Here is a 22,865-nt window from a genome sequence, read left to right as displayed (position 1 = left end):
CGGAAGGAAGACTCCTCGGAAGGATCACAGGGCCCGTTGTCTCGCAGGGAGCCCGGGCTGTGTGGGAAAGTCTCCTCAGCGCCGCGCCTTAGGCGGCCGAAGAGCTTCGCTCAGGCCCCGCCCTCGGGCTCTCCCGCCTAGGCTCCGGAGCGCCGATTCTCCCACGCTCTCCTCCCCAGCTTGGCTCCGGCGTTCGCTTCCTCCAGCTACCCCTTCCCTCCCTCTCTCCCCGCCGCGTCTCGCCTTCTTCCCGAGGCCTCCTGCCTTCTTTGTTCTTCGCTGGGCCCTTCTGAGATGGGCGCCGTGCGGGCTCGCTTCATGGCAAAACGGGGGTGGGGTGTGATTGTGCGCGCGTTTGGCTTGGCGGAGCGTCATTTTCCCGCCCTCGCCGTCTACATTGGGGTGGGGGCATGAGATATGGCGCCCTTCGAGCGAAGCCGGGCTCTTTAGGGCGCAGGACTTGAGGCGCTGCGCCACTCCTGGAAAATAAAAGGCGGCCTCACTTCGCCTCGAAACTTACTGAAGTGTGGCCATTTTGTCCCCCTTCCTTAAGCTTGGTTTTTTTTCCCCCAAGATGGCTCTGAATAGGCCTGACCTGCTTCGCCCGGGTGGTTTTTAGCCTGATAGTTGGTGGGAACGCTGCTGTTGTGTTTTTTGGTGGGGTTTTGTTTTATTTTTGTGTGTGTGTAGTGTTGTTTTTTGACAAAACCAACCACGACGGGGCTTCTGATTGGAGCGGAAGGGAACAACACCGCCCACATCCCCGCTTATCTTCCGGAGTTTGTCCGCCTGCTTTGTTCCGCCCCCCACCCTATTTGTCGTGCCAAGGCCGGTTGCGTGATTCCGATTCAGGCAGGCTGCACATTCACCGCCTCCGGCGCTTTATGCCTCTTAATCATCCCCTTTGGCAGCGCAGTCATCTCTTCCCCCCCCCACCTTCCTTTTCCCACCCGCCACCCCGGGATGGCGCGAGCGGACAGTCGAGCGATTTACCCCTGCGTTCCCCCCGTGGCGCGCCTGGAGGACAAGGGAGCCTCTGCTGAAAAAGGGCTCCGGGCTGGCAGCCAAGCTTTGGCTCCTTCGCCAGGCTCCTGTCACTTTCCCGGAGTCTGCTTAGGTGCACCCCCACCCCACCCCCCACCTTTTCTCTCGTTCGAGGACAGATCTGCCCAAACAGCACCTTCCTAAGATGTTAAGAGAGATACGGGGGTTGCTTAATCTTTCTACTGACGCCGCTCCTGGCATTGCTGGAGGAGGAAGCGGCCCTTTGTCCGGGCAGGAAAGTAAAAATCGTTAGGGGGCTTTTAATCATTTCGGGAGAGGCGAAGTTCCACTTTGGAAAAGATCAGGCAGTAAAAAGGAATTATGGAGAGGGAGAGAGAGAGAGAGAGAGAGAGACTTCTACAACAGGGCTCCCAAATTTGCCTTTAAAAACGAAGAGTCTTCCACCTAATGCTTCCCTTACATCTTGGACTCCAATATTCTTTATCCTGTCTGTTGGCTGGGGATTATGGGAGTCGAAGTTCAATACAAAAAAAGGCACTAGGTAGAGAAAAACAAGTCTCTGCTGGGTGAAATTCTTCCTCCTGCTCCTGTGCATCCACCCCCTCTCAAATCGGTCATGCCCATCATCAGAAAAAGAAAAACATTTTTTTTTCTCCTGAAAACTGAAGCAACACAGCCTGGGATAGTTGTGGGAACTGGAACACCAGTTATGGGCTTTCAGAATGACTACAAAAGCGACAGAGAAACAGGAAATTTATTGACATACCGGTAGCTAGTTCACATATTTTAAGGTCAGTGATCAGATTTGTCACTGAAACCCATCAGCCCGGCAAGTAATTTTATATGCAAGTCTGGACTTCATTCTTAACAATTATTTGAAATATTAAGAAATAAATACCAAACACATGCCCAAAGGGTCAACTTGTACTATAAAATGTGAGCAAAGGGATAATAATCATCATAAAGAAATGACGCTTCCTGAAGAAGCATCTTCCCCAGTAGACCCCAGCATAACCCAGGTGCAGCTGATGGAGCCTTACTTTGCATGGCACGGTAAAATACTTCTAAGACACTGAACCCTGGGACCTTAAAAAGATTTGCATTTGATTTGAGGGCTCCGATTGGGCAGGCAGCAACCTGTATCGTGAAGGGAAGGCAGTGAGAGCATCCCTTGGCCTCTCCTGCCAAATACTGAGCCAAAATAACCTGTTTGGCATTAATCTTCTAATGCTCCAGCATCCAACAAACTGAGAGATTCATTGTGGCATAAACTGTTAACAATTTATGAACCTTTGGGGGTGGAAGGTGGGGACGACAAATACTATATACCGCGTTGCCTTTAAAGCCTGTGTATAGTAGCAATGTGCTGGATTTGGAATACAAGTGCAGTGAGTAGTGTAGAAGATTGTCACCCTCATCTAAGGAAAGCCTGTGACTTGAGAGGAAAATATAAATAACCAGCTAGGAAGCCAAAACGAGGCAACCGTGGAGTTGAAATGCCTTTTCCCAGATCTGCACCCTGTGTCTCTTGGGTGTGCCTCCGGTTAAGAGGAGGTGTCCCATTTCGTTCATCAAGAAAACCTCCTGCAAAGCCAGCAGCCGCCTCGAAGCGCCCAAACAGGCCAAGCCGAAGGTATGCGGGGACTCCCTTCTCTCCGCTGCTGCTGGGGCCTGCTGATCACGAGGGAGACCGGGTCGCCTGCAGCTTCAGGAGCCGCCGTCACGCTGCCGGGATTGTAGCGCGGGAAGCCGCCAGGAGCCTGTCCGGCTTGCTTCCACGTCTAGTGGCGCCAGATCGCAGTGGGGTGGGGCCGAGTCTAGGCGAGCGAGAAGGCGCGTTGAGTGATTCAGGCTGGGCTGCCGAGGGAAGGTCTGTCGCGGTCCTCCTGCCTCGGGGCGGGCGTGTGTGTCTATGTGTGTGGACGGGACAATGCTGCCGGCAGTCTTGGCGCGACCCCGGCTGAGCTCCCCTGAATTTGTGCCCTCGCGGCTCTTGAAATACCCTTAAAGAATGCCCGACGCCGCCGTTCAACAAGTGCAGCGTTGGAGAAGCCAGAAGGCCGCCCAGAATCAGCCCTTCGGAGTCAGAATGGAGAGCATAGAGAGAATAGACAAAGTGCGTCTTTCTGCCTGAAGGGACGATTAGTTCCACGGAAGGAGCTAATTGGCGAGTAGCAGGAAGAACTGGATTTCGTTCTGGGAAACAGGCGCCTCCAAACTTCAAGCAGGCTAGAGGGGCTTCTCACTCAGCGCAGAGAGTCGGCCCGAATGTTGAAGGCGTCAGAAGACAGAAAAACGACCGATCGAGCCAAGTACGGTGCAAACAATAATTTATTTAAATAATCTCTTCATATTGTAAAAGTAACATTGAGCGATTTTTTTTTTGTTTGGTTTTTGTAATAAATAACCAAGAACATACATTTTTTTTTAAAAAAAAAAACAACGTTTTTAAAGGTTTTTTTCAACTATGAATTGGGAAAATTCATTAGCTTGTGGTAGTGAAGATGAAAGGAATAAAACAGAATACACAAAAGAACGTATGGAAGCTGCCCGGAGATAAAAAGAGGGAAAACAGATGTCATAAAAAAAAAAATATTGGTTCACAAAACATGAACAAATGTAGCCTGTCCAATAAAACTGCCCCTCCTCTTTTTAGGTAAAGAGGGTGGGAAGAATTAGCACAAACAACTCTATTACAAACATATATATATATGTATGTATATATTTATATCTTTTTCTTGCGAAGAAAAAGTCCTGCAAACATTTAAAAAAAGATAATTTAAACACAGCTGGGTTTCTTTTTTTTTTCCATTTTAAATATCTACATATAAAAATTATTTATCTTTTTCCCCCCAACATCAAAATGAGGTCATCAGCAAAGGCACCTATAAAAACGTATAAAAAAATAAACAAAATTAAATAAGAAATTTTGCACTAGCGATTCGATGAAAAATGGGAGAAAAGTGGGTTCTGTGCTCCCCGCGTGCACAGTTTTTAAAGTCTTTATTTGCTGCAGACTAGGCGGGATACGTAGAAGGTAAAAAGCTGGTAGGGAAAATAAAAAGATTGATATAAAACAGATTAGGACGAGGTGATTGGGGCGGGTGGTCAGAAAACCCTGAAGGAGAAAAACAATCATTGAGAGTTGTTTTTTTTCTTTTTGACCAGGGTGTGACCACAGCTTTGCCCGGATTTCACGCTTGTCAACAAGAATGTTGTCAGTGACTTCGGAGTCACCGATCGGGTGAACCACATTCTGAGCTGAGGTGTTTTTTTTAGGGGGGGGAAAGGGAAACTAGATTCTGATTGAGTTCGAAACTTCAGGGATTATTGGCTGAAGTCTCAAGGCGCTTGTCCCGTTTTGGCACCACCAAGTCGGGCGGGCGCCGCGGCTGAGATGCTTTCTGGTGGGGAAGGAATTGTGGACCGTTTCCCAAAGCATCGGGGGAGGGGGGGAAGATACACCTCTGCCCACCGGAAAGAGGGGAAAAAAAATCTTCCTTCTCCACCCTGGATGGTCCCTTGGAGAGTAGATTGGGTGCCCGGACTGGGGTTAGAAAATAGTCCCTGCGCTGACAGCCGCGCCATGATGATGGGCGTGATGAAGATGGGGATGATGCTGGTGAGACTGCCCTTGCTGCAGGATCGGGGAGGCTCCTGGCAGGTGGGAAGCTGCGGCGCTGGACGCCTGGTGATACCACGAGTAGTTACCCAGGAAAGCAGCGGCTCCGCTAGGAGTGCCGGGGCTCGAACCTGCGCTACTCCCGCTGCCGCCACCGCCGCCGTTACTCATTCGCTGCGGGTGGGGAGCAAAGTCCCAGGTGAGGGTGGCTGAAGCAGGAGGCGAGGCGCAAGGAGGAGAGGAGCTGCCAACGCGTTGCTGATCCCCCGGGATTTCACCGCTTTTCCACATCTTCTTGAACTTGGATCTGCGGTTCTGGAACCAGATCTTCACCTTGCCAAAGAGAAGAAAGAGAAAGAAAAAAAAAGGCGGAGATGAATGGGAGGCAGTAACAGCCCAGCCCTTTCCCATCCAAAATACACATAAAACAGAAATACCCCAAAACAATCGCCCTTCTCCCCTCCAGTTCATTCAGCCTTCTGCCTTCTACAAATTCTCCCATCCTGCCAGTCCTGCTCTGAGTATTCAAGGGATGGTCCCCGGTTGCTTTTTTTGCTAGCGGCTCTCACCACCGAGGCCTATTAGATTTGTTGTTTGCTTACGCCAGGCTGGAAGTTTGGTAATCTCCGAGATTTGTGGCTAAGAGGAGAAGCCTGGTCCCCAAAACAGACTTTTGGGAAACTCACAGCTCAGGTGGGGGCAGTTGGAAGAGGTTACAACAGGGCAAGGAGCTTGATGGAAGAAAGCCTGATCAGGAAATGTCTCCTATTGTTTTGTGAGGTCTTCAGCCGAAAACTAGGCTTGGCGAATTCTTTGCACAGTGAAGGGGCAGTGCTGCTGGGACATTCCCCCAGAAATACCTGGGGCTGCCAATGTAGAGAATCTGCTATAAGGATAAGGCAGTTTGAAGAATGTGCCCGCCTCTCCAGCATCTTCCACGGGCATCAACTGAGATTGTGTCCAAGAACCTACTTTTCTTGCCAAGTCTCTCTGTGGCATACCTTTCTTTCTGGGGCATACTTTTCTTTCTGGGTTTTCATTCCTGTCTGACTTCCCTAATCATGGGATTTAATTGAAAATGTTATGGGACTCGATCCAACTATGAGTGGATAGAGCAGGAAAGGGGAGGACCAGGCTACCTGGACTGAAAGAAAATATAAGGGTCACATTTAATTTCAAATAAGAGTTGATGAAAGATTCTGGCATTAGGTTTCCCCGATATTTGAATTCTGCCACTTTCCCCACTTTCGAATACTATAGTACAGACTCTAGCAAAGACTTGCTAAAGGAGGCGCTAAATCCGCTGAAGCACTGGGTTCTTAGGAAAACAGGATCTGTCCAAGCCTCATTGTTTCCAGGCAATGACTTCTATGGGACCCAAAAGATAGCACCTGAATCAGAAACCTATCCTGGAGAAGAGACAAAGAAGACCTTCCCTACATTTGTGGAAGGTTATCTAGGGCTGAGGAGGAAACTTTTCCCATTTTCACAAAACGGTGAGAAAATATCATTGGCACAAAATAAGCATCTCTGCCTGGAGCCATGGCAAGGCTTCTAGGAGCAGCTTCTGCTCAGCTGAATAATGTGGCAGGGCTGTGATCCTGAACCAGTCTGCACAAAGAAGGAGATGGAAGATCCCGCCTGGTGCCCTTAGCATTGTCTTCAACTAACACTCCTAATCTGTTTGTTGAATTTGATTGGCACAATACATTGGACCATACATTGACCAAATTAGCTGGATTTGAGTAAACTGCACTCACATACACTAACCAAGATCAAAAATGGCATCAAACTTGGCATGCAGCATAGGTATTTCACTGATCTGGTTAAAGAAACCGCTCCCGACACTCTTCTGATGTCTTCTTACCTGAGTTTGGGTGAGGCCTAGTGAAGCTGCCAACTCAGCTCTCTCGGGCAGTGCCAGATATTGGGTCTTCTGGAAGCGTCTCTGTAAGGCTGCCAACTGAAAACTGGAATAGATGGTTCTCGGCTTTCGCACTTTCTTTGGCTTCCCATTAACTATTCGGATCTCCGGCTCGACCTCTTCTTTTTCTGTGGCAAGAAAGGAAAATGGGTGAATAATCTGGTTCCAGCACTATATGCCCCCCCTTTTTATTTTGGATGAGCTGTGGAGCCTCAGCTACAATGCCTTGCACTGCAAGGATGGGTTAAAAGATCCCGGTGCCACAATGCCACCCAGGAACAATTTGAGCGCACGCTCTCTCCTCCCCCTTCCCCCTTCCGAATTAAATAATTCAGCCTTAACAAATCAGAAGGAAAAAAGGGGGGAGAACGCCCCACTTTGTTACGAACTTTCCCCCCTGACCTCTTGTGCCCAAGACTCTTACCGGGTTCATTGTTGATTGGGGGCGTCCTTGTGCCATAGGTTGCATAGGAGCTGTAGGAGGTGGAGTATCCCAGATCGTAACTCCCGGCTTTGGTGGAGTAGGGCACTGCGCCGATGCCATTCGGGTGGTACTGGTAAGAGCCCATCTGGGCGTAGGGCGACCCACTGCTTCCGTTGCTGCCTGTGCCTCCTCCAGCTCCACCGCTGTGTTGTTGCTGGTTGGTATAGTAGCTGCTGTCCGTGGCGGTCGACACAGGCAGAGTGGGAGATTCCTGGGGCTTATGCAAGCTGTGGTGCTGCTGCTGGTAACTGCTGGAGGTAATCTGGTTTGAATGCATATCTGAAACAAGGCTGTCAAAGACTCCAGTCATCCTGGTCCTCTATCCCCGCCCCTCTCCCTCCCTCCCTCCCTCCCTCCGTCGCTCGCTCGCTCGCTCCCACCCTCCCTCGCTCGCTCCGAGAGTACAGGACCGCGAGCAACAGGGAGGGAAACTAACTCGGAGTTTCCTTTCTGCAACAGGCCGGAGACGCAAAGCCTTGCCCTCTTTCCCTCTCGCTGAGAGATCCAAGGGAAAAAAGAAGAAAAAAAAAAGAAAAAGAGGAGAGATCACTGGAGATCCCTAGGGCTGGCCGCCACCGCCACCGCAAGAGTTGCGGGAGAAAGAGGGCAGAAAGTTGCCATCGCCGTCCGGCTCCTTTCCAACTTTGCGCTTCTTTCAAAGGCAGAGGCAGATCCCACCCCCGGGGGGAAGCAAGTCGCAGCGATGCTCAGCCCGGGCTTCCCAGCAGCGCCTTTACGATTGTCTGCGGCTCGTGGATGCTGCCAGGTGGGCATTTAACACCAGTCACGTGAGCGCGGGCTACGTCACCTAGCAACAGCCAATCCGGGCCTCCCTTCTCGTTGTCTTCTTTCTCTTTTCTTTCCCTCGGCCCTCCCGCCTCCCTGCCTCCTCCTCGCTTCTAATCTTCGGATCCCCGGGGCGGTGGAGGCGCCTCGCAGATGACACGCGCTGGGAAGGGAGGGGAAAAGCGGCGCGGGTGGGGTGTGGGGGGGGGAAATACCGAGAGAGAGAGAGAGAGAGAGAGAGAGAGAGAAGTCCCATCTCTGGGCGCTCCGGGGAAAGGGAGGCTTAATAACCAGAAGAAGAAAGAGCATTGTTTGGGTTCCTTTTGCTGAGTTGCGTTTGAAAGCTTGCACCACTTGGTTTGTAAAGAGATAAAAAAAAAAAGTGAGTCAGATCAGATCAGATCAGATCAAGCCAAAGCAGGGAAGTTTAGTTTGGAGGAACCGGCTCCCTAGCTTAGGATCCCGTTTACAACCTCGTCACTGAGATCCAGCCATCGCCAAACCCGTATTCCTAAACTGCACACGTGCGAGGAGAAATCTTTTGGGGCGTCTTTTGTCGAGCTTCCCTTATATTACAGAGGAGGATGCTATCACCAGTGCAGTGATATATTAAGTCTCTAAACTGAAACTCAAAATGCTTGGGAGAGAAGAGGATTGTAAAGTCGTGGTCCCGATTTGGCCGTTTTGGGGACGGAGCCTCTCCAAGATCTTAGTTTTTCTTTTTCATAAGGCAAACTTCAGTATGTCTGTGAAGATTGTCAATCATCCAGGTCCTGGCCATCCCAAAGGTGTTTTTCAAAAGGCAACTGGACTTTAATTTCTCCCCCCTTCCCTTGAAAGCGTTATTTATTTTCCTCGAAAACGTTTCTCTTCTCATCCAAGAAGCTTTTTGGATGAGAAGAGAAACATTTTCAAGGGGGGGGGGTTTAATAAGAACGTCCAACTGCTTTTTGAAAAGCACCTTTGGGGCAAACTTCAGCAGTTGCAGCTTTCCCACCCAGCCCTACCCGTTTTCTTCCCCAAACCACAACTTGCAACGCGGCGGGCGGGCGGAGAAAGGCGGGCTTTCTGCCTAGTGTGGAGGTTTGGTGATCTTTGGAGAGAGGAAAGGCAAGTGCTTGCAGTGGGAAAGAAAGATCAGAGTCGCCTGCAGTAATCCAGGCTTCACCTACCTGGCGCCCTCCAGAAGTCTTGGTTTATATCTCTCATCATCCCCAGGTAATATTCATTGCCCATCCTCCCGTAGAATAATAGGCCTTTCAGTCAAACGCTCCTGTTTGGCGGGGGTGGGTGGTGGGTGGGGGAGTTAGTCGGGATTTAATGCCCACTCGGTTGTCCCCACTTTAGGAAATGCGGACTCAAAAGGGACCGGTTGGTCTTGGCCTTACCGTTTAGCGCCACTTAGCGGACAACTGCTGCTACTGAAGACCGGAGGAGACGGGATAATCGCACCTAGGCGCCAGGCTCTTCAATCACCGAGCCCAGCAAAACAGTAATTAAAAGCCACAACACTGAGCCAGCGCACATCCTCTGAAATCCTCAGAAGAAAGAGACATACCTGTGTGGGAGAATCAACTTGTTGCAACAGCTGCTAACGGGGAAAGCAAGTTAGCTTGTAAGAAATTCTTAAAACAGAATAAAATCTACCTCTCTTTCCATCTCTTAGCCCCCTCTTACATTTTGTAAGAGTGAGTTTGCAGCATCAGCCCTGTTACAATGCTGTGTCCCCTAAAGGACGTTAGTGAAGTCCATGCTTCCCATTGTCAATGCAAAGACTACTAAGAAGGTAGCTTTCTTAGAGGCTTTGGAAGTGGCCAAAGAGAGTACTGAAAGAGTATACTGTTTGGAAAAGATGGGGCAGGAGGGGGGGGCGTTGATCTGGTTTGGAAAGAAATCGCCCCTCGCCCAGTTGGCTAAGACAGTTGGGTGGTTTTTTTTCCAGGGCCATCTTGCTTTATTGCACGTTACTATGAAAGCTAGCAACAAAACTTGGGAGTTGTTCTTCAGGTGCTACACCCTTTCCTTGGTACAATTTTGATCTTAAAAGCAAGGTTTTGAATTGCTCCTTAATTTTGCTGGCTTCCCTGCCCCACTCACCTAACCTGCTTTATACTAGTTGCAGTCCCTCCAAGGCACTGTCTCATTTCAGCTTTCCTGACTGCATCTCGTCTCCCCAGCTTGTTGTGAGCCAGTTCTTTGCTCTCCTTCCCTCCCTGTTGACTCAGACTTGGTCCTCAGGCTCAGGAGAGGCCTTTTGACTGCAGATGCAAAGTGCACCAGGAAGTTTCGACTAATGAGCAAACCAAAAAGGTTGATCTGAAAGAGAAAAACATGTTTAGTGACCCCAAAACTTTAGGAAAAGAGATAGCCTACTTGACACCAATTATTACTTCATTTAGGACCTTTAGATCCAAGAACAAAAAAAATAACTCATAATATTTTTATATCAAACTGGAAGTAAAAGTGGCCTAAAATGTTACCTTGAACGCAGCATAACAAAGAACATACTATTGATGCAGGTTAAAAATGGGAACCTTTTAAATGTTCAGGAAGCCAGCGGATATCAACATAATCTAATCCAAACATGAAGAGAAAGTAATGGCAAGGAAAAGCATTTCCTGGTCAATTTCCACAAAAGATTTAAGGGGAAAGAGGATATGATAGAACCTGGCAACCGCTTACAATTGGAACATTTAAAAAAGAAACTGAAGGCTTGATTTTGGCTGCACAAAAGCAAGCTACTTCAGCTAATGTAATCAAGGCCAGAATTGAAAAAAATAATCAAATGATTTCAAATGCAGCTTGTGCAAAGAAGCAAAAGAAACAGCAGTCCATATACTCATCTCGTGAAAGATCGCACAACTGGGTTATAAACAATGACACAGCAAGGTCATCAAAATAATTCACTGGAACATCTGTAAAAATTACAGAGCAGTAAGGAAAAATCAGTGGGAACATATAGTTGAAAAATTAAAATACTGTGGGATTTCTAAATATAGACTGATAAAAGTCTGACTCATAACACACTAGATATAACTGTAATTGATGTGGCAATACAGGGGGAATAGTAGAACAAAAGACAAAGAATTGCAGAAGATCACAAAATATCAAGATCCGTATTTTAAAATTGAACGATTATGGCATAAAATGGCCATTGAGTGCTTATCGGCACACTCCATACAATGCCCAAATAAATAAATAAATAAATAAATAAATAAATAAATAAATAAATCTTGGAAGGCACTTAGAAAATCTGTGCATTGACAAAATTTTCATCTGTCAAGCTAAAAGGCCACATTGCTCGGATCTGCACATACGCTACGCTAATGCATCATGACATCCAGGTTCTTGGGAAGAATTCAATATTCAAGGCCAGCTAAAGAACTGGCAGCTATGATTTCACATTTCTGTGTACATAATAATATACCTAAATCTTACCTTGTGGATGATGTTATTAGGCCTTTTAATATTGCTGCCTGAGTAGGTCTGGGGACATAGTGGTATCTTCTTCAATTATAGAGTTTGGTTCCCATGTCCCATGGTTCCTATGATCTGTTGCTATTGCTGAGTAGCTTTTTGTGTGAGGCAGGGGCTATAAACAAGTGTAGCCCTATCATTCAGGCCTTATGAAACAGACGTATAATTGTCCAGGATGGACTGCAGGTCATTGATGATACGTCTGACTGTGTTTTAGTTGAAGAGGGACAAGTGATATTCTGTTGTTTTCTTTCCTGATTATTTTCTTTAGATCTTTCTTAAATACCAGTGAGCCCTCTTTTTTTTTTTTAAAAAAAAATATTGTTGGGTAGATACTGTACTTTGAGAAATGTCTGATTTAAATCCTTAACTTGTGAGTCTGACAAGTCTGAACAGAGTTGGTTGTTATATATGGGATGGCAGTAGATAATGAATTCTTGTGTATTTCGAGCAAAAAAAACAAACAAACAAGAATCTAATCTGGTGTTTTTATTCTGTAGTTTTATTCAGTAGTTTTTAGGAAAGGACCCATTTGCATGATTTAATTCAGCCCTAAATTGATTGTGTGGTGAAATGTATTGAATTCTAAGTAGAACTTTGCTAGGATTTTGTTTCCATGAGTCTAGTTTTTTTTTTTTAAAAAAATGTCATCAGTGTTGTTCAGATAGAGAAGCTGTGGAGAATAGGAACTATATGGAAACACGATCATATTTCAAGTGTTAAGGTGTGATGTTATCTGCAGTCACGTATATATTCATAGGAATGTTACTGATTTGAAGATATTTTATTTGTCTAAAGATGAAATATTGTGGATAATTACAAAGTCATAAGGTATGAAGGCTTAATATATGGGAACAATCAGAAATGAAAATCCTTGTGACTTTTAATTTATCTTTCTGGGATAGGTTGCTATAAAAGGACTCTACATCTGTGGTAGTTGGAATGTTGTTTCTTGGGAGATTACCAGTCAGTTGTCTTTTCTTAGAAAACAATTTATATTCTTATGTCACTTGTAATAGAAGAGCAACATTCAAAACAACTAATGAACAAACACTGTTCTCCTTTGGGCAACTTGTCACTGACCTTAAGAACAAAGAATTTCAAAGACAGATTAGAATGCAAAGTACCTGAGTGACAGTTCATAAAGATTTTTAATTTTACTTAATTTGTGCACAGTAGGACAAAGCCCTTTATTTAAGGGCAATTGACCACGGCAGACTGAGCTGTTCCTGACCTTTCCTTAAGCCAATCCTTGTTGCAGTGGTTTGGAAATGGGGTTGGGTTGATGCATATTCTGGACTATGGCCACAACAGCTTCCCATTGGTCCTCCCCCCTCTTTCTTCCACATGGAGAAGATAATCCCCTTCCCCAGCTAGCTCATGTATGGGCAGGTCTACCCGGGCTTGTCTGCCTTCTCTTTTTTAGGGATTGCTGTCCTTTTGCTAGTCTCCTTCCGTTTCTTTTGCTTTTACAGATGGATCTCTTCCCACCACTTTTCCACATTTTCTTCTTTGACACTAACACAGACCCACCCCCTCCCTTTTTTTTTTTTTTGCTGCAATGATTAAAGCAAAACAAGGGTATTTCTTCAGTCCCTCATTCCACTGAGAAATTTTGTGGCAATGAAAAAACCGATATTCAACGTTCACACAAGCAAAGAGAATGATTAGTTGACGCATTGTGAATCCAGCCTTCATGCCATTACGCCTGCACTGTAATTGCAAGGTTGTTTTTACAGCTATATAGGACAGTGGCTGATATTGCAGGCGAGTGCTGAGAATGTCATTAGACTAAAATGAAGCAGGTAAATCAACTACTCCGGAGGTCAGGAGAAAAGACAGCTCAGGAAAGAAAAAGTACTGTCGAAGGAGAGCTTCAAAACATGACCAGAGACGCATTTAGATAGAAGCACGTAGATAGAAGATTTATGTTGTCTCTTTCTACACTCAAGACATTGTAAGTGGCCAAGACAGACAAGAAGGCAAGCAGAAGCCCAATTGTGGCCTACATAAATTAATCAATTTTGAGCATTTCAAAGATGTTTCTGATATCCCCAAACAATGTTTTTTTGTGAATGGCCACACTGCTTATTGCATTATTAGGTTTTTAAAGACAAAGGTTTCCCATATCCAGTCGTGTCCAACTCTAAGGGGCAATGCCCATCTCTGTTTCTTAGCTGAGGAAGCCAGCATTGTCCAAAGACATTTCCACGGTCATGTGGCCAGCATGGCTACATGCCACAGCGCAGAGCGTGCGGTGAAACATGGAACATTGTTACCTTCCCGTCAAAGTGGTACCTATTTATCTACTAGCATTTTCATGCTTTTGAACTGCTAGATGGGCAGGAGCTGGGGCAAAAACAGGCGCTTTAGATTTTTATCTAGATTTTAGCTTTAGATTATTTATTTATTTATTTATTTATTTATTTATTTATTTATTTATTTATTTATTTACATATATTTATATGCCGCCCTTCTCCCGAAGGACTCAGGGCGGCGAACAGAAGATTGAAAAACAAACGACCACAGAATAAAATCCTAATTAAAACCAATTAGAAGTCTAAAATAATTAAATAGTAAAAACCCCGGAATCAGAATCAGCCCATTTGATGGAATAGCCAAGTCTTTAGGTCACGGTGGAAAGAGTGGAGATTGGGCGCCGTCCGGAGCTCGGTAGGTAGCCCATTCCAGAGGGTAGGTGCACCCACAGGGTGCCGTCAGCCAACATTGTCTGGTCGATGGCACTCTGAGGAGGGCAGCTCTATGTGAGCGGATTAGATTCATATCCCACTTTTATTACTTTATAAGTCACTTGTACTTCTTCTTTCCTCCTGTTGTCCCCATAACAGCAATCCTGCGAGGTGGATTGGGCTGCTGCATTGTATGCATACTTGCATTGTATGTATATACTTGGAAAGATTATTGTGAGCAAATTATTTAATTAATATTTAACCTTTCCTGATGTTGAGTCTGTAGAAGTTATTGCTCTTGAATTTCAGGGGCATCCTACATTTAGATATTACCTGAAGCCCCAAGATTGCTTGCTTGATTTCTGTAATCCTATTTTAGGCTGCATGAATTGTCTGTGTAAGTCACGATACAGGCAGAGAAATCTATTAGTAGAGAAAGGAAAGGAAATACTTATGCAAATCACTAATCTTGGGGGGAAAAAAGCGTCATGTGCCATTCATTTTGAAGTAGTGCTTCTAATTATTCTTGAGATACTAAACTACACACTGCAAATATAGTGTACAGTTACTGAAAGGTCAGCGGATTATTCTGGAAATTCATTGTGTTATGTGTTTGTCATTTAAAGACAAGCAGGAATAAAATGGAGCGAGGTATTGTGCCCAGGGTCAATTATATTTTTTTCTATTACTGTTCAGCTCTTCTTGAGTCGAATCTAATGTTGACCAAACCTACGTTTATGATTGCTTGTTATGAGCGGTGTGCTTTCTTGTTACAGCAATTTGGGAGCAGTTCAAAAAATATTTGGAAGAATATGAGCGGAAAATAATTCCTTTAGCCTGCAAAAAGAATGGTAAAAAAAATCTTTAGGTTAGATTAGAAACGGATGAAAAAAATAGATTCTAGGCCTGAGTTTCTGAATACACAACATTAATACTGAATACAGAAAAGAAAGGCATGTATGTATGTGTGTGTGTTTTACATTTCCAGGAGCTCAGTATTTCCAGGAGAAAAAGGTTCCTACTGGCAGTTTTTGAGATACATTCATATTCTTCAAAAGTACTCTACCTTTGAACCAAAATAATTTGACCGGTTTGGAATTTAGACTGATTCATTCTGTCTGGGGCAAGTTTATTTCATTTTCAGTGTGGGGATTTTTTTTTTTTTAAGTGCTGATATCACCACCACAAAGACAATTAGCTAGCAAGAAAACTGCCAACCTCTTTCGGTCTCTCTCTAGCCGCCTCTCCACCTCCAGTGACTATTCACCACCAAGAAAGCAATCAGTATTCATTCAAAGCAACATCCAGCAGGCTGGCTGAGTTGTTTACAAGCCAGCTGCTCGTGAGTCATAAGTGTGTTTAGGAGCCTGTCCCTAGCATCCTTCACTAGGGCATAATACTTGGCTTTTCTTCAGTTGTTTTTGCACTGCTAGTTTGAGGGGGGGGGGAGGTTTCCTTCACTGTTTATTGCACAGTTAATCTAGCCTGGACCAGTAATCCATTAGTGGCATTGCTTGGGAGAAATCTGGAGGGAGGTCTGTTTTGTTGGGAAGATAATCTTAGCAAGTTATTGAGAAAAACAAAAAACAAAGATATGGGGAGTGTTATACCAATTCATCCATCTGTGGTCAGTATTTGGTAAAGTAGCAACACAATAAGGTTTGTAATTTCCAGACGTTTTTGGTTGTTGAATGGATTAGGAACAAATAAGAATAAAGCAATATTTGCAAAGAGTAGAGCAGATGATATCCGTCTTCATCCTCTAGTCAAATAATTAATGAATATTCCTAATTGTGCTGAGGTTAGAACTACATATCACATTTTTTTTTCCACTGTGCAAAATTTTCTTATGCAAACTCATTTTCTTGGCTTTATAGCAGGAGTTCATCCTAAAACAATAGATTCTACTTCAGTTTCTTTAATTATTAGGAAAATTTCAAGTTGTAATATGTAACACAATTTTGCAATGTATTTTCATCTCCTCCTGGGAATGTTTCTGTTCAGGGTTCCATTCAGAAGGAGTATTTTCCTCCGAGGTGCTCCAGATTGTCTTTCCTTATTTTTTTTTTTCCTGACTGAGCATGTTCAATCTTTAGCAGAGTATATTTTTTCTGGCTGGGGTAAGATTACAAATATTTTTGACATTTTTTTCGAGACTCAGAATTAACTTGATTGTTCTTGCTTTTTCTTTTTGTGGCTTCATTGTTACAGAGTCATAGAACATAAGGTACCTTGCACATCACGTGGTCCAATCTTTTACCTAGTTCAGGAATACTCTAATGGTATGTAGGAATGAACTTGGGAGATTGGGCCAAGAGATGCTGCCAAGGGAACCATCAAATAAGAAAAAAACATAGCCTATAGCTGGATAATGGGTGGGGCAAGAGGTCCCCAAAAGATTTTCCCTAGTTTCTTGGGCTATAAAATAGATGAGGGGACAAAAATATAATTTCAGATTTGCAAGATTCTGTCAATGTAGCTTTACAATAAAGTAGAATTAACTCATCTCTTTATGTTTCCTATCTGATTTGCCACACAAGGCTGACAAATATGTTGCCATAGGATAACCAAGAAATAGCCCTCCAGTTTTTGCTTAAAAAATAATACCACCTGTTAAGATCATTAGTTTCATTGCTGACCAGCTGCTATTGTTAGGAGTTTTTTCCTAATGTTGAAACTTTTACTTAAATGCTTTTTTTCTTGATATGTCTTCTGGAACAATTCAGAAAAATCCATTCCATTTTTTAAATGAAAACAGCTACATGTCTCCATGCGGTCCTCTCCTCTCCTCTCCTCTCCTCTCCTCTCCTCTCCTCTCCTCTCCTCTCCTCTCCTCTCCTCTCCTCTCCCCGCCCCACCTCGCTTCGCCTCGCCTCGCCTTGCCTCACCTCACCCCTTTCCTCTCCTCCCCTTCCTCTCATCTCCTCTCCTCCCCCTCCTCTCTCCTCTCCCCTCCCCTCCCCTGGATATACTACAATTATCAAAGGACTTTCTAAACTTGGGTGCCCAAAGCTGAATATAATAAAGTATGTGCGATCTGACCAACACTATATAAATTTCAGTCTCATTGCACTCACCACTTGTGTTTGCTATCAGAAACAAATAAATAGGACCCAGGATGTCTTTTTAAGAGCTAGGTCAAGCTTAGAAGCAAAGTCAAGAAGAATTAAGAAGTCAAGAGCCCTGGTGGCACAGTGGTTAGAATGCAATATTGCAGACTAACTCTGCTCTACAGCCTGGAGTTTGAGCCTGACAAGGCTCAAGGTTGACTCATCCTTTCCTCCTTCCAAGGTCAGTAAAATGAGGACCCAGATTGTTGGGAGCAATATGCTGACTCTGTAAACCACTTAGAGAGGGCTGTAAAAGCACTATGAAGCGGGATATAAGTCAAAGTGCTTATTGCTATTGTTAAGAATGACACTAAAGCTTTGCTTTGAAATAATAGTTATTTTCAGACAAGGCATGGTTTTTATAAAATATTTATCGTATTTATCAGTGTCTTGGCTTAAGGGATCCAGTGAATGTTGCAAGTAACCTGATAGCTCTCAATCATTGGATGAATTTCAATATGTAAATAAAGAACAGATTTGGTTGCAGTGCAGATCCTTCTTTTGGGTGAGATACGTATCAGTAGCAACTCAGTTAGTAAAATTATTAGAGGAATCTTTCTACATATTTAAAATTAATGCTAGTGTAAATAGCATTTATATGTTGAAACTAAGGTTACCATCTTTTTTTTCTTATGTGTTTCCCTCTCTCTCTTTTTGTAACAAAACCAAATGTTGGATGTAATTGCTTATCCCTATAAGGGAAAATTAAGAAAATGAAGCCTTGCAATACTTTTATGGTATGATTGAGAAAAAAATATAAGGGGACAGTCCAGAAAATGACTGGATTTACATTGCTAGACACAATAATATTATAATAAAATTAAAACAACATAATAAAAACAACCAAGGCTATTAAGGAAAAAAAATAAAAAAACCCACACACACACACAACTAGATTTTGCAGCAAAAAAGAGAGATTCACCAGGAACAAGTCCAGCTTAGTTACTCTTACTGAATAATATTAAAAGCATGTGTTGCTACCCAAATTAACATAATCTCAGATTTTGCTACACCCTACTAGGCTTTTTAAGACTTAATCTAGATCACAAATGCATTATTACCTGGGATAATACAGTGATACAAATATGCTGTATCTGAAAATTTGGTGAGAAAGAAGAAAGAAATCAAGTTCAAATTTAAAATGGTCAGTATTATAAACCCTCTAGAGCAGTGTTGGCGAACCTTTTCGGCACCAAGTGCCAAAATAGGGCTGCCCGTGTGCATGCATGCTGAAAACCAGAAGAGCAGCCACCTGGTGCACATGAGTGCCTAGGGAAGATGATCTTCTGGTTTCTGGTGCACGCATGCGCACTGGCCACCTGGTCTTCTGGTCTCTGGCATGCATGCGATCACCGGAAACCGGAAGATCATCTCTCCGGCACGTGGATGTACACCCGGTGGCTGCTCTTCCTGTTTCCAGCACTTCTGTGCACATGAAGACCAGCTGGCTGGCACACTGGAACCTGGAAGAGCAATGGGCAATGGCTTGCGTGCCCAGAGAGATAGCTCTACATGCCACTTCCGGCACATGTGCCACAGGTTCTAGAGTAATGTTTCTCAACCTTAGCAATTTTAAGATATGTGGATTTCAACTCCTAGAATTCTTCAGCCAGCATGTTCTGAAATTGACAAGGTTGAGAAATTCTACTCAAGAACCATAACTCAGTAACATAGCACCTATTTCTTTAATCCTTGATATGTCCAAATATTTTTAATGGGGTATTAGCAGAGAGTGAAATGGAGAACTATATGAGGTGTATAATCCCTCCTTCCCTCCTTCCTCCTTCCTGCAATACCTCATCTCCACAATAGAAAACGGAAGCTGATAGTGTATTAGTTTTTGTGGGGATTGATGGGTAAATCTGGGATAAATTAAAAATACGTTGGTGTTGAGATAAGTGAAACTCCAGTTCCACAGAATCACAGAGTGCCCACTGCAGGGGTGGGTTCTACTTACCTTTACTACCGGTTCGCAATAAGAACGCACACACGCTTCTGCGCATGCGGAGATTGTCAATTATGACATCCAGGTGGGCAGGCGGAGGCTCCCACCTCTTTTAGTACTGGTTCGCAAGAACCGGACAGAACCGGGAGCAACTCACCGCTGGCCCCCAGGTTCAAGCTCTGTTCAGTGCAGTTTAAACCATCCGTACCCAATGGCTTCTCTGCCTCCTACTGCTCTCTGATCTCTTGTTTCAAAGTAATCAAACTAACCACCAGGAGACACTGTTGGCTCATGTAAACAAATCCGACATGACATTTATCCAAAGGAACAAATGTTTTGCTATGAATTCTTAGACAGGAATTTCTTAATGTGCTCTGATTATCATCCAATCTACAGTACTGTCTCTTGTGATAGCATCTACTGGAAGGAACATATCTTTTAAGAGATTCTCACAACCTCTCTCCCTCCACACCCAATTCCACACATCACATTCCACATCTACATCCAATGGATGTAGAGGGGAAAAAAAAATAAATTTGAGTAAAATTATTATTGTTTACCTTTCATTTGCATGCAAATGCAGACTTGTGTGCATGCACACACACGTGGATACCAGAAGGAGGGTCTTTCCAGGGATATAGCGAGCAAACAAGCAGTAGTAGATAAATGCTCCATGTGTACCCAAAATGGAAATAGCTACTTCGGAAGTTGGGTAATTAGTTTAAACAGCCATTTAATTTACTTATTATGAAAGAGAAAAATAAATAAAGCTTGGTCTATATAGTCTGAAGCAGCATATGGAGATTGGGTTAATTAATACTCAGTTTAAGCTCAGTTTTCTAAATTTCACACTGTTGTGGCCTTTTCCCTAGCCAAATACTGTGTTTTCCCGAAAATAAGACCCTGTCTTATATTTTTTTGAACCCCGAAATAAGCGCTTGGCCTTATTTTCAGGGAGGTCTTATTATTTTGGGGTGCGTGGAGCAAGATGGGGATCCTCTTGCCATCTTATCTGATTTTCAGTTCTGCGTTTAAATATTTTCGGGGAGGACTTATTTTTTGGGGGGAGGCTTATTTTAGCGCATGTGCTCAAAAGCCCGATTGAGCTTATTATCAGGGGATGACTTATTTTGGGGGAAACAGGGTGACAAGTAACAATCCATCCAAATATTTTAATCATACTAATTTTGTACCTAGAAAATGAGGATGCCTAAAGTGTGTCTGATGTTGTCTCGACTACCCTGCCCCATCTAGCATGTCTTAATTAGGGAGCCTCCAGTGAAAGGGAAGATACTTCACGAGGCAGCCTGTTCATTATTTAGCAGCAGTTGTCCTAATATTTAAACCTAATCTACTTCCTTGTAGTTTCAACATACTGGTTCTTTTCCCATCCTTTTGGGTAACAGAGAACACATCTATTCCCTCTTTTATGTGACCAGAATATTGCTATTGTATCTCATCCTGCCCCCCTCGGTGGTCTTTTCTTCTTCAGGCTGAACAAATTCAGTTCCTTCAACTGTTCCTCATAGGACCTGATTTCCAGTCCTTTCCATTTTGGTAGTCTGCACCCCCACCCCCACCCCAGTTTGATCCAGTTAGTCAATTTTGTTTTCAGACTGTGGTGCCAGGGCACTTCAAATGATTCCTGACCAAGGCAGAAGAAAGTGGAACAATTATTCCCCACGATCTGGACTCTTATTGTTTTGTCAATGCACTCCAATATGGCATTCGCCTCTTTATTACTTATGCTTGTTATTTTTACCAACAACTCAAGGTGGCAAACATATAACACAACACCCTCCTCCTATTTCCCCCCACAACAATCCTGTGAGGTGGATTGGGCTGAGAAAGAATTTACTGGCACCAAAATCACTTAGTTGACTTTCAGGGCTAAGGCAGGACTTGAACTCACAGTTTCCTGCTTTCTAGCCTGATGCATTAACCATTAGACCAAACTTTTTTTAGCAGTTGGATCACACTGCTGGGTCACATTTAACTTGTGGGTGAGAAGGACATCCAAAGCCTTTTCACATGTACTATTGCCTAACCGATCTCCAAATCCTATACTTGTGTCTTACATTTTTCCTGCGTAGAATGTTACATTTCTCATTAGATTTCTTCCTCTTTGTTTCAGTTCACTATTGTCAGCCCTCCAGGATAGACAAGACAGGAAACATGATTACACGGGTTAATTCTACTTTACTATAGGGCTACATTAACAGAATCTTGCAAGTGAGAAGTACAACCTTCCTGCTGCCATTTTTAATTGCTTTATTCATTAGGGCAGGTCCTTTCTAAGTTTGTCCCCTTGAACTTTAAGCCATAGGGGGCTCCCTCTTCTCTTGTCTGCTTGTTTCCTAGGCAACATCTCTTCCCTTTGTCCCCAAGTTCATCCTTACATTCTATTATAATTACAGTAGAACCTCTGGTCACGACCATAATTCGTTCCATAACTTTGGTCATGAACCAATTTGGTCGTGACCTGGACCTAATTTTGGAAATTTGGCACTTACAAAAAAAATGGCGCGGAAGAAGAAATTGCCTGCGGGGAAAAGAAATTGTGAATTTTTGGGTTGGAACCCAATTTGGTCGTGGTCAGAAGTATTCTTGACCAGAGGTTCTACTGTATTTAGATCTGTCTAGAATTTGAGCAATACTAATGTATATACTAAGTATACAGTGTACAGCTGAGGAAAATGCCACTCAACTTGAGACAATAATCTACTAAAAGTCACTTTATTCCTCTCCATTTAATTGTCACTGTAACATCTTGGTCAAAATGCAACCTGCAGGATCCAGGGCTATAGATGGCCTTCTATAGCCACAGCACAATTTCCAGCACTTGCTACTGAGTTATTAAATATATGGGAAGTAACTGTGCTTATATTAAATGGAGATTTAATATGGTATTTAATTTGGTATTTTACTTCAGCCCCTTCTTTACCCAATTTTTGATATGTGGCCCAAAGAATTAGCCTCTAAAGAGCAGCAAAAAGGGTTTTTTTCTATTTTTTTGCTGCTACAGTCAGCCAGATTTTTATAGGCAGATATAGTTGTGCTAGCTAATATGTCAATCATTCAAACACAATCCTTAACATGAAAAACTTTTTTGGGTTTTTTTTATAAACCTTCTAAAGCATTACAATTAACTAAAGCATTACAATTAAAAAAACCCTTAGTAGTTTGTAGTATTGTATGTAAATTTAAATACAGAACACTATAAAAAATAAAGTATCGTAAAAGCTCAAAAGTTTTAGAAGTATCATTGCTTAATAGATGATTGAGCATAATGATTCCATTATGAGCCTGTATTTTTTTTTTTTTAAAAATTGTATTACCAATCATTTTAAAATAAGAATTACTCCAATATGTCAATTTCTCATACGAAGAAAAAGCAATTTTAGTTTTTTTGCCCAATAAGGCCAAGAAATATCTAGCTGCTTTCAGTGCTGGAATAGCAACCAAATTCCTACTATAATTAGTACCAAGAATTTGCCATGACTTCAAAGGTATTTTCTGAGCTCACAATGGTGCATATTCAGTATTGTTTCCATCCCAGTGCATAACCAAAGTTAATGGATAAACCCAATGAGATTATTTAACATCAGGAAAATTAAAATCACTACCATCACAATGAAGACATAACTAAGAAGAAGGTCTTAAGTATTATGCTCCTTCTATAAAAAAGTTAACCATTAATTTATCAATCTATTTAAAATATTTAAGTGGAACCAACATAGCCATTGTTCTCAAATGTATATCAGATTTGATGCAAAATTCATCATCATATTAATTCTTCCCTACAAATTAAGGGTTTTTCAT

General features: G+C 43.3%; 1 protein-coding gene across 1 annotated transcript; it reads right to left on the bottom strand.

Moving 5' to 3' along the window:
• Positions 1-4,558: 4,558 nt before the first annotated feature.
• On the bottom strand, positions 4,559-7,345 carry DLX2 (distal-less homeobox 2). Its single transcript, XM_070956903.1, has 3 exons — positions 6,976-7,345; positions 6,495-6,679; positions 4,559-4,960 (listed from the first exon to the last, which is right to left on the bottom strand). Exons 1-3 carry the CDS (start codon positions 7,343-7,345, stop codon positions 4,559-4,561), a joined length of 957 nt encoding a protein of 318 aa, XP_070813004.1.
• Positions 7,346-22,865: the final 15,520 nt, after the last annotated feature.

This window comes from Pituophis catenifer, unplaced genomic scaffold (genome assembly GCF_029215685.1).
Source record: "Pituophis catenifer annectens isolate HBS135680 unplaced genomic scaffold, rPitCat1.0.hap2 SCAF_1, whole genome shotgun sequence".
Classification (NCBI taxonomy): Eukaryota; Metazoa; Chordata; class Lepidosauria; order Squamata; family Colubridae; genus Pituophis; species Pituophis catenifer.
The sequence above is the reverse complement of the archived record's forward strand: the minus strand, read 5'-3'. Positions and strand labels throughout refer to the sequence as shown.

What these genes read in the sequence shown, in the direction of transcription:
- DLX2 (XM_070956903.1), bottom strand. Translation starts at nt 7,345, where the DNA reads ATGACTGGAGTCTTTGACAGCCTTGTTTCAGATATGCATTCAAACCAG. An exon ending in CCCAATCAACAATGAACCCG is followed by an intron (nt 6,680 to 6,975) that starts GTAAGAGTCTTG and finishes TTCTTGCCACAG; the next exon opens with AAAAAGAAGAGGTCGAGCCG. An exon ending in TAGGCCTCACCCAAACTCAG is followed by an intron (nt 4,961 to 6,494) that starts GTAAGAAGACAT and finishes CTCTTTGGCAAG; the next exon opens with GTGAAGATCTGGTTCCAGAA.